The sequence below is a fragment of the Zosterops lateralis genome (genome assembly GCF_965231275.1).
Source record: "Zosterops lateralis genome assembly, chromosome: 1".
Classification (NCBI taxonomy): domain Eukaryota; kingdom Metazoa; phylum Chordata; class Aves; order Passeriformes; family Zosteropidae; genus Zosterops; species Zosterops lateralis.
This window is the reverse complement of record NC_139762.1, coordinates 73,568,430-73,581,138: the sequence shown is the minus strand read 5'-3', so window position 1 is coordinate 73,581,138 and position 12,709 is coordinate 73,568,430. Positions and strand designations below refer to the sequence as shown.

General features: G+C 33.5%; 1 protein-coding gene across 1 annotated transcript in view; it reads right to left on the bottom strand.

The window, feature by feature from the left end:
* Positions 1-12,709, bottom strand: part of CDH9 (cadherin 9) — a gene marked incomplete at both ends in the record, with an annotated part of 67,296 nt that overhangs the window by 44,046 nt on the left and 10,541 nt on the right. The window contains one exon of the mRNA XM_083880036.1: positions 1,502-1,796. Coding sequence (XP_083736162.1) covers positions 1,502-1,796 — 295 coding nt within the window. The remainder of the gene's footprint in view (positions 1-1,501; positions 1,797-12,709) is intronic.

Below are 12,709 nucleotides of genomic sequence, written 5' to 3'. Positions count from 1 at the left end.
GTGCCAAAGCACTGGATAATATTCACTTCTCTTTTATTCATGCCTCTCCATTGACTCTAATAAAGTTGGACTAGGTGATAATGTTAAACATGGACATCGTATTTTTTCCTATCTATTCCCATAGAGTTCCTTCCTTACAAATATATTTCAAATTAAATATGACAGGTGCACTGCCAACATTTTTCTTTCAGTGATTATCAGCAAAGTAAATTCTGAATGAAAAGGATTTCTCTATTTTTAATATATCTTTAAAAGAAACATTCTTGGACTCCTCACATTACAAATGGTAATGTATTTGTTTCTTTCTCATGACTACAAAATATTATTTTATTATTATAAAATATTTCATAAGTATATTATGAAATATTTCATTTCATAAAATAAGTAAAACTAGTATTTATACTCTCATGTTTATAAAATAAATTCTTATTCTGTTATACTTCTTCTACTGCTCTCAGAGATATTAGCTTCTGGGAATTATTTTGTGAAGATGCATATTAATCACAAGATTCCATGTGTATTTTATTGTCTCTCTTAACAATGCCATCATCCAGAGCTGACTTCACAAATCATTACAGTAAATCATGAGAAGTAAATAACACTTGAGTAATTTTCTGTTAGTTGTTTCCCATAGCCTATGGATTTTATGCTTACTTAGGAGAGAAACTGTCCCCAGTGTAAAAAAGTGGAGCACTCAGGTAGTGATAACTTCTGATGAATGTGTGGTGGTGAATATTATCTATCACTTTATATATTTGAACAAAACTTAGAGAATTATTTTCCTGTTATGCTGTATTTATCACATCTACTGTAACTCCACATCTTTACTTTCCATTGCAGCAGTTATAAATGGGTGTAAGTTTTTTACCCATAAAGGCAAATGTTTTTTGAAACAAAAAAATGTAATTATTTAGAGACAGTGTTCATATATTTGGTATTAAAAAAAATCACAATTAAATAAATAAGTCCATACTAAAGCAAGCAAACAAACAACAAACAACCCACCAACAAGAAGTATCAATGCTGATAGCAGAAAGAAAAAAAAGAACTGTAAAAACATATTTTGCAGCATTTTTGTGTATTAATTGAACTGCATACTTACACGTTTAAAGTTGTTTCTGTCTAAAGGTACAAAAAGTTTTGGTAAATTAGACCTTAAAATACAAAGACAATGCTCTTTATGCAAGTGATAGCATTAGCTGTGACAAAACTATGTAGTATCTGATGAGACAGCCATACATGCTGCATTTCTTCATGGTTCTGGTGGGCTTGAAAGAGTGAAGAGTAGCTTACAGCATGGAAAAAGGATTAAAAAATGGATAAAGAAGAAACAAATGAATAACAGCAGAAAATAATTATTTATGGTACATTGCTGGCAACAGAAATTGTTCCATGGATATTCAGAGCAGCTAGTAACAAGTGCCTCAAATAATAAATTACTTATAAGTTCCCAATCAGCTCAATCAACTTTTTGTATTTTACATAAGGAGTTTTTACCTACCAACTCCAGACATCTCCGGAATACTGGCGGTGTACATGTCCTTGGTGAATTTTGGTTCATTGTCATTGATATCGTGGATTTTAATGATAAATTCAGACTCTGGCTCCACTTGTCTTCCAGTTTTTCTGTCTATAGCCTTGGCACGTAGCACATACAGGGACTTTTCTTCTCTGTCCAATTTCTTTGCAGCATGAATATCTCCTGTATTTTCATCTATAATGAACAGACTGCCAGCCCCATCTCCTGTTAATATGTATTTTAAATTTCCATCTCCTTTATCTTGGTCAGTGTGTAGCTTCAGAGAGGTAGAAAAGAAGAATTTTATAAATATACGTATTGTTATTACAGACCAAATAATTCAGTATATATGAATAAGTCTGTACAATCTTGACCATAACTGGGGTCAGTAGTGGTTATCTTCTGTCAGTCTGTTGGAAAAATTGAAAATTTTAGACTCATTCATACACAAAAAACAGGTGCAAACAAACTCATAAGGACAGAGGAGGATGTAGAGGATATTGAAATAGTACTTAAAATAACAAATTTATAACCAAAAAATTGCATTTTTTTGAACAGTCTGACCAGAAACTTCCAGAAATCTCCTTTTGGAAGATGAAAGGGACTGTAAAACTCCCAAATTTCTATTTGTAAAATAACTCTTACCTTGCATTTACTGGCTGATGATAAGGCAACCAGTTACTTTGAAACAAATTAGAAGAAATTAATTTTAAGGATTACAGATTCTGAACTTCCCCAAATCACCTATAAATGTTCTGATTTAAGTAACTTATGTTTCTAGTTGTATTGGCTTCTTATTTTATTTCTTTTTATAAACATCTTACCTCTGTTGATTACTTTCTTCTTTTTAGTCCTCTCCACACAGAAGAAATAATTTTCAAAAACATTAGGAGGCAAATGTTCAAAGCAGAGAGGGCTTTAGCAGTCCTTTTCCTACTGAAACTCTTTGTAAGAGTTCAAGACTCTGTCCCTGTGAGCTTGCAGGCACTTTGGTTAATTTGCCATACAGCACCATTACGAAAAAGTGTGTAAAACCAAAATCAAAGCAAACCATGACCCAGTGACCCAGGCACAAGAAATTATCACATAATGAACTTCTTCAGGAGTCTATTCGTCTTATTTCATTTGCATGGCCCTGTAGTTCATTTTTATAAGCTTCTGCTGTGTATTTTCCTTATATATCCTTACAGTTACATCTGGCCACAAACTGGTGACTTGAGTGCTTCTCAAGCACGGACAGAATCTTACCTTGGCATGGTTTTTTATTCTCTCAATAGAAAAATATAGTATATCAACAACCTGAGAAAATCTTGTTCAGTATCAATCATGGTATCATTCTAGAGATTCACCAGAACAATAAGGGGTTTTTTGTTGCATCTTGACTTGTTTCTGTGTTCCTGTCAGTGTTTACCTCCATGTTCCATAGCTGAGCCATTGCAAATTTTTATTATTCTACCTGCATGAAGGATGATTACAATGGATTTTTTCCAAATTATTCACTTTAAATTTTCCTCTATTTTAACACTGTATCATAACACTAGTCACCAAATACTATCTGGTTACTGTTTTGGCTTTGAAGAGATAAGACTGGATGAGATAACCATCCAAGGCAGGTCATTTTATGGTAAGTTTTACTGCCTACTGTGTTCAGTATCTATCTGTAATAAATACCTGTGAAAATTATTAAGGATTTCACGGTCATCTGTTAAAAAGAGGTTCTATACACTAAAACGTAGAGATGAATAGCAGGCTGTAAACATAAATGGTAAGAGCTTGCCAACCTCATTTTGACTGCTCATATGAGCAACTGTATTGGTAATCCAGAGTACACAACTTTTTGAAAGGGACACCAATAGCAAGTGGTGGGAGCAGTGATCTTTACTATGTGAACAAGTGGTTCTGATAAAAAAACATATGTGTCCATTGCCATTCCTTTAATCATCTTCCTAACAACACACAGACCCTCCAGAGATTAGGCTCTTATTTTATCCATTTACCTACAAAGATGTCAGGTAACTCAAACTTTGATAAGTATTTTAAGCTTCCTACTTGTCCTGTTTCTACCAAATGATAAAGAGAATTTTCAAGCATGATAAAATTGTGAGTAGAATGTGATTTCTTAGAAATGAAGGGTTTCACCACCTATTACCAATTTACTATTAAGGAGTACTAAAAGTATATTTGCAAATGATCTCTTATCCTGAATGTGAAAATTTGCAATTCCTATGTGTTTTGTTTTGCTCTTCTCATTAGAGGAATTTCCATTTATCTGTGAAGCAATTTTGAAACATCATAGCTTGTGAAAAAGAAAAGGGACCATTTTCATATATTAGAATAAAGATACTATGTGACATCTTATAAAAATAAAAAACTAGTTTTGTAAAACAGAGCAATAGAGCCAACTTCTTACTATTTAGAATTATATAACTACAAAATATGCTTTCAAATTATGAGACAGAGTAACTTCAAATAATATTGTGAAGGCTTATGAAAAATTAGTATACTGATACATATATTTATAAAGAGATACTGCAATATAATTTTGATCAATCTATACTGTGTTTCTTGAAGACTGGTAATCTTCTATGAACTGCTTAAATATTTTGAATTTATAATATAAAATAATTTTTCACCTTTTCAAATGTTAATTATTCTACATAAAGTCTACGGAAAATTGCCTTCCGTAAATCACATGCGAAAATGTGGTGTGTTATAATAATCACACCCTTTTATTGACTTAAACCAAGCAACAAGGACAGAAAAAAATTGTAATTCATGTTTCCAGATACAGAAAATCTTTTTACATTAAAATAGTTTGTTGAATTTTTTCATTAGTAAACTTCATTAGTAATTTTTTCATTAGTTTAGGTGTGTGAAAGATGCTCAGATGTTCAAACTGGAAAAATAATATTAATACATGTGATCTTAAGTAATCCTTAACTGCTGTCACTTCCCTCTGCCTTTTACAGACTCAGCAGATCTGGGAATGCCCACAATTTACAGAAAGCAAAATGTCATTCTTGTTTTTAGTCTAAATGGACATTCTCTAGTTGGATTGGTGTAGGCCAGAGAGAAAAATCTTCACATGGGTGGAAAAAAACCTTTTCAAACATTTCCTTTCTCATATCATAAATTGTCTGCAAGTCAGATAACCATGAAACGCTCTGATAAATAAAAGGAAAAAAACCCAAAACCAATACCCCCAAATCAAACCTACAAAGAAAAATCCAAACAACCCCCCATCCACAAAGCAGATAACACATTAGATTTCTCAATATGTATATATAGTACATAGTACATATATATAGCACATAATACACTGATAACAAATTCCACCCCCATTAATTCATTTGAAACACGTTGGAATGAAGACATAACCCAGATGCACTGCTGAGTATCTGGATTTCCTAATATTCCTTTTCACATATTTCTCTCATTGTAGACTTCTGTGTAACTGGCTAAACAGTTCTCAACACAGATTTTCCTGTGGATCATCAGAGACAAAGATATTAGTATTTATTAGGGGAATGATCACCTATTTTTTAAAAAATATATGTCTTCTAAATATGGGCACACTTAAAAATTCTCTCATAAACATTTTTATTTTTTTAATATAAGTAAAGTGTGACTCTCAAATTAGCCTGTCTATCCAGTTTTGTGAACTGAATTTTTATGTGATGTGGTAATCGAAATCTTGATGTTCTCAAAATTCTTGACATAAATTTATGTGGATCACTGTTACTCTAATTTTCAATAAATAAATGAGTAAGCAAGCAGAAATTATCTCAGAGTTCTGTAGCATACTTCTATTTTCCCTAAATCAGGTACCTTGCTCCTCTAGTTTACACTTCACCATTATTTAGTACTCCATATTTATTAACAAAAGGGTTAGAGGCATATATTTCTTGGTTTCAGGCACTATTTTATTTGACTAGGCATTCTTATTTTGTCTGAGGCTAATTAATGACTTCTCCCAAAAGTCCTGTTGTGCACAGTAGACAAGGTATCAGTATGCTTTGAAGTGAAAATACATCTCAGATTAATAATTTCAGGAATTGGTATAGAATGTCAAACAAAATATAGAGTAAAAAAATATTACTTTAGAAAAGAGTCCCTTACAGGTCCACATTTCTTATTAATTCAGTTTTAATTTACTAAATTTCCAGTAAACTGCAGCCAATCTCATTATTAACTCTTTCTAATAGACAGTAACTCTTTTCAAGTTAGGCAGACATATAATAAATGGAAGAGGAGAGAATCAATGGACACAGTTAACAAATTATATAGTGTTATGAATGCATTTTCTGCATTTAGAAGAAAGAAATTTCCAGATTTCATTTAGATTTCATTTTATTAGCAGTTTACTTCTGTACAGCTATTGTTGTAGAAGAAAAGGAGAAAAAAGAGCAATAAGAACTACTTATTATTAGTGATGGTTATGAATAAATACAGTGAAAACATTTATTTTGTTGCCTAAATTCAGAAAATAGGTATAATCTCCTTTGTGGAGTGGAAAAAGGGGAAATTAAAGACACATTGGGAGAGGACAGACCCATGTTTATATTGTGGTAGGCACTCTGCTAAGGCTTACAGATTAGAAGGTTTACAATGTGCTTCTCTATTTTGATATAGAAAAAGGTCTATTACTACAGATCTCTCACATCTTCTGCCTCCACCCATACAGTTATCTCTGGCAGAGGAATCCTGATGTCCTGTGGTCTATTTGCCTGTATATAGGTTCTAGTAGGTGTGAACAATTTTCTTTCCTTGACTTCAAAGGGAAAAAAGATACACTGGGGGGTTGTGGTCAAACAAATTCTTTAGTGGCTCTAAATTGGTATGTCTGCATATTTTAGTGGGAGAAGAAGATCAGGCTAATTTATACACTGTTCTTGTGAAGCTACTACCAGAACACAAGTGAATCTCTTAAAGGGTATGTTGATGAATTAGGATTACATGGAACAGCAGTCAAAGTTAGAATACAGATGTACATGGGAGAGCGAAAATGTGCAAATTCAGAGTTTTAGTCAGAAATATTGTAAAGGGGGGAGGAAGTGTTCAGATGTTTCATAAACTTATCAGATGGGTAGGTAGGTAGGTGATTGGAATCTGATCTGGAAGACAAATGAATTCATGGGCATGTCTAGTCCCAGATCCAAACACCTGCAACTCCAAACACTCAAACATCCTGTTGACAAGGGATTGAGCAGAGGTTCCTATTTGTCTCAGCTATTTTTATTTCCTCTCCTGAAACCATGACAGGGAGAAATGGGAGGAAGACGCAAAACTGGATCTTTTCTTGGTGTGGGGAAGCAGTTCTGGGTACCACAGGTTCTGGGTACCACTGGTTACCAACAACTCTGTTGTGTTACCTTTCTTCCTGCATTCACTGTCAAACACATTGCCTTGTATATTGTCTATTGTGAAATATTGTGTTTGGTGTTCATCTTTATTTCATATTTAGTGTTGTAGAAGTAGAATTGGAAAGTCATTTCAGCAAAAGTCCTGCAAATTACACTAGACGATATTAATGTTCTCACAATATTTAGTGCTTCATCCTGTATGAAGGAATTTTCATAATTTCTGTGGTTTTGCTATGATAATCTAAAGGGCTGAATTCCTCTGTTGCATTATATTTGTGTGATGGAATTCTTAAGAAATCTGGTCTGTGGAAGTATTTTCTGTCATTTCTTTCCACTTCCACCAGTTAAATTAAATTGAATTTGTATGTATACAAATAATTGAAAATATTAATAGTAAGTTTTTAATATCTATGTATGTATTTCAGATATTCAGAGTTGCCTACTGCATGCTGTTTGTTAATCTTTTCTGGAATAGTGTTTTATTTTGATGTGTATAATTCAAAGGTCTTTCTTAGAGGAGTTTCTTAGGGTGTATGACCTGTTTTTTTTCTTCAATTTGCTAGAGGTATCAGAATAAAATGTGAAGAGTAAATGGTGCTCATTATATTGGTTTGAGATTATCATGAGTCAGCAGGGGAAAACTGGAAGCTATAAAAGACAAATATTTTTAGCCCTTTGAAAATGAAAACTTATTTGTCTTATTATACCAAATGTATTTCTATTTAAAGTTTTGTTGAGGGATAATGCAGCTGTATATAACTCCGTGGGGTTTTTTATACTTTCATGTGCAATTTATGCTTCAGATGGAAAGTATTCCTCCTCCCCTACCAAACCACTGTAATTCCAATCTCTTTGCTCCTGGTACAGCTAAGTTGTTTCCACATAGAATCACAGAATATTTTGGATTGGAAGGGACCTTAAACATCATATAGTTTCATCCTACCTGGCACAGGCAGGGACATCTTCTGCATACAAGTCATAATTTCAGCTTTCATACAAAGTTTTTTTCTTGAGTTTACCTTTGTTTTCTTCATAGTTTAAGGTGAAAGACTTAAGTCATGTGTAACTTTAAATTGAAAATATTTTTCATAAAATTAACATAATTAAACATTTTATTAATAGCTCAATAGTTTTGGGGGTTGACTGTAACATACCCAGACCTTCTGGCTATGGGAAACTTATAAAGAATAATAGACTGTACATGGTATGGACTATCAACCTGAAAAATGTCATTAACTGTCAGATTTAGTATGATTCTTTGAAATATCCTTATATCTTCTTAAATTTTAAAACACTAAGTATTATAGTAAGCAATGGGAAGGGACATGGAAGCATAGCCTATTCAGGTGTTTCCAAAGTGATCCTGTCTGAAACTAGAGGAAAATAAAGAAAATTTCTCTATTTTTGGGATTTTTCAAACATCTTTTAATCACAGGTTTTTAGCTGAAGCTCCTGGCCTGAGAGAAGAAAGATGTTAAGGATAGGAAAATGTGTGTATGTTTCTTCTACAAAGCCATGTGTCTATTTACACCAAATTTTTATTCATATATGGTGATTATACGATGCTACTTATTCTGAAACTCTGAAACAGAAAGAAATTGAGTTTTCCAAGTTATCCCAGTATGTGTTAAAGCAAAAATTGGTTTGAGTCCAATAATTTGACTTTAAGTATTGTTCTTCAGCTTGCTCCAATTAAAGAAGGTTGTGTATACAGAGGGGAGAAAGAAGATAGTATTTGCATAAGAGGATAAGTATTGCCTGAAACAAAATAGTTTAATTCTAATCAAAAAATAAAAGTGGTGTTCTTGTAATAAGGGTGGATATCAGCCAAACCTAAAACCTCACACACAATGCATTGAGTGCTAGTGATGGCCAAGATATTAACCTGTGCCCCTAGTGTATGATTTCAGACCTTTGTGAGATCCACAGCAGTTAGGATACAGAATCAACAGCAGCTCAGACAATACTGTCCTTCATTAGCATTTTCAGTAATTAAAAACTCTAAAGACATCTTAATGGCTGCAGTAGTTCTGTGCAGATCGAAGCAGCTTTAATTTTTTATTTATGTGTGTTTAATCAAAAGTTTTATGTATGTGCTAAATGGCAATGTATTTACCTGACTTGAATTTGTGATATCAGCACAAACTTCTTAATTAAACAACCAGACTCTGTGTGTGATGGTAACCTAAGTGACTGTATATTAAACAAGGCAAATGACATTTACTTTCCTTATCTTCTGCGTTCCAGCATCTGGTTCTTGTGTTCAGCTGTCTATTGTTAGAAATTCCCTAGAGAATGATATTGTGAAAAACACTGCTGACATCAGCTGCAGGTGCTGATTTTTACTTAGTACTTAAGGGTAAATCTTGTTTCCATTCAGGAAGATTTCAGCAGAATTCTCACTAGTCTTGGTTCGAATGATACAAACACAACATGGGGAAATTCCATATATATCTTCCCCACACATAGGAAAGAGTCCTGGAAACCAGAGCTGTATTCTCATGTGCCCCCTTAACCTCCTTACCTTCTATGTCTCTTCTGTGCCCTTTATAAGTTGTAGTCAAACCTGCAAAAGTGATTACATCCTTCTGTACAAAGAACTGAATTTCAGAGCACTTAAATTTTTTTCTCTGTCTACTCTCCAAATCAACAGCTGAGTTATAGGTTTTCAGCCTGATGAAAAGAGCTAACTTTTTAACCATTATTTATGGTTTGTCATACACAGTCGTTTGTCTGTTCCATAACATGAGATACAGATTTACGGGAAGTGATTCCAGTCATCAATTGTGTCCACAGGTCAGAAAATATGACATCATAACACCAAGCACTGTCACTTTAATCAATCCCTGGAACTGGCGTTAAATCCATCATTATTTTAAAGGCTTCACAATAATGGAGGATATCTTTCTCACGGATTTTTCTTTCACCAGAAACTCCTGAGTGAGTGAAATCTGTCTCTGGGCATGATTTTTCTTACTGTTTTAGGGGTACTCAAAATATCCTTTGGTTCCAAAAGATGTGCACAGAGATAGGCAGGAATTAAAGCTCTGGCCTGGAAGCAACATGAGTTTGTCATATGGATGGATTATCCCCTATCTTCTGCAGCTCTATGCTATGCTCAGCTCTATGCTAATAAGCTTATAAGAAATACTCTTACAGGGGAGACCAATGGTTTTGTAGCCAAGTACTTTATCTCAGAGGCAACGTGAGGTGCTGCTTTGAGAGAGTGTTCATTCTGACCAGGGTACTTTTTGAATATCTTAGTGTCCCTGCCTCTCTGGCCTCAGAATCTGGGACTTTTAGATTATAATACACCTGTGTTTGGTTTTGTGATTTGTTATTTTTTATTTTATTTTATGAATCTGATTTTCATTAATTTGTCTTGTTATCCATTGTCCTAACTTTAGACAAGTAGTGTTTCCAGAAAGAGGTCATCCACAACAATCTCAAAAGTATGTATATAACAGGAATATTTGAGTATTTTGTCACTTCTGATCATAATTTCATGTATATATATACACACACGTGTATACTTATAGACAGTTGTGCAATGATCAAGACTGCATGTTTTTTAGGAGTTCATGCAGTATAATCGAATAGTAGGGTATTGAAATGTAAGCCAATATGATCAGGGTCTTTTTTGGCCTTAAATATGTAAATAGACTTCCAGGTTTTCAGCATCAAGCAAACAAACCCAAACTATAGACCTACTGACTGAATGTTTTTTTAAGCTGCTGGATATGTCGTTTCCAGAAATATTCAAAAGACGTTATTTGCCCTCCTTGAAACATACTTATTTTTGCATGAATGCATTTCAAACTTTAAAATTTATATGCTAAGTTTCATACTTAGTGATTCACAATGATCTCTACCACAAAGATTCATTTTAAAATGATGTATTTTTCCTAAGATCCTGCTTTGCAAACTGGTGTTAAAAAAAAAAAAAAAAAAAAAAAAAAAAAAAAAAAAAAAAAAAAAAAAAAAAAGTGGAGGTTGTACACACTTCACAAGAAGAAATTCATTCATTCCTCAATACTAATTTCAGAATCCTATTGTTATATGGTGGCACTTTAAACATCTTCAATATTTATCTAAAATCAAATTTTCAAATGAACAGTAGAGGAAGGAAGGGAAGGTCCATTGTTTAAATTGTCACTTAGATCCTTTGTTACTGCTTATTTATTGACTGTGTTGACCAAGCCAAAAAAAAGAAAGCAAAAGAAAAACACAGGCTGAAGTTTCTCTGTTCTGCTGACTGTGTTGAAGATGTAAATTTTCATACCAATTCAATGTTATGTGGAAGTATTCTGTAGAATTATCCATGTCATACCTTCATCAGTGTGAGTGCAATTCCCTCACCTCATGTCTACTCCAAGATGGGCATATGCCCAACTTTTGGTAAAAGCTGGGAAGCAGATTCTCAAATGTTGGTACAAGAAAGAAAAGATTTTAATCAGGACAGGACATAATAAGCACCAAGACTTGAATCTGTGTTATGATAAGGTAACTTCCTAAGGGAAGTTATTTTTTTCAAGAAGAGTGTCATGAAAACCAGTAGTTAGAAGAAAAAATATTTAATTTTTTTTCTTTTTCTTATTTGTAGCTCATTTTGTATTTATTGAAATTTGCATTACTTAGGCATATAGTTCTTTTAAATCTTGTTTAAAAATACCATTTTTGGAAGGTCATAACTGTAATGAGGGCAAAGACAAGGCAGTGGCTGGAATAGTTATCAACACTTCTTAATGACTTCCATGGCACAACAGAAACTGGTGAGTGTAACTCCACTTGGAGGGTGCCTGAGATGGACTTTGGGTTCTGCGTAAACCACAGGCTGCTCACACCTGTCTGATTAAACATGAAGATTGGGGCTTAGAGGGGAGCCAGGACAAGGCTCCCTGGTGCTTCAGAGGAAAACTCCATGGAAGAGAAGTATTACCTAGAGAAATTGAAGCGTAAGGCCCATGCCAAGCATAAAGCCCTGCAGACCAGCAGTGTTGCTTCGTATTTCATTTAGTGGCTGAATCTTCAAGCTCGTCAGATGAAGTGAGATAAAGAAAGAGACATTACACAATACAGGATTAATTTAGGAGGGATTAAAAAAAAATATTCTTAATTCAAATATTAATTAAAAAAAAAAACCCAGCAGGAGGTGCAAAAGGGAATAGTTAAACTATTATTAGTCAAAGCACTTGCATGTGGTTAAGGCAGGTAAAATAATGAATGCAATGATGCTAATTTTCAAATAACTTTATCAAAAATTTTGGTGAGGGGAGAACTGGAGAAATCAATGATGACTGTCACCATTCTTTTCTGAAATCCATTTTTGTTTAAGAAAGTTCTTTGTACTTTGGCAAAATATACAGTGCACATAATAAAGCTGATTGTTTTGCTCATTATTCTATAACTTCAACTGGAATCAAATGTTGACCATGATCTTGTTAATCATTTGAAAATATGCTTTAAAATAGAACTTGAAATTTTGTTATTTTTTAAAATAAGGGAAAAGGACTGGTTTTTTTTTCAAATTGTTTTTGCTCTTGATGAGTGCTGTCCTCTCTGTCTCGACCTTTTCAAAGAGATAAGCCTTGCCATTATGTGAATTTGTCCCCATCCAATAGCTATTCCATTCTGCATTAAACTGTTGTCATTGACTTGTTCTGTGACCTCAAGTAACTGTTTCAGCAACTTTGTAGCAGTTTTCTCCTCAGAAGGAGATGTTTTTTCAGTGCCTGTCTCACTGTCGATGATGTTCATTTAATGTAAAATATTTTGATATATTTCCCTGAATGATACTTATGGAAGTGGAAACCATTAATCCTAGAAT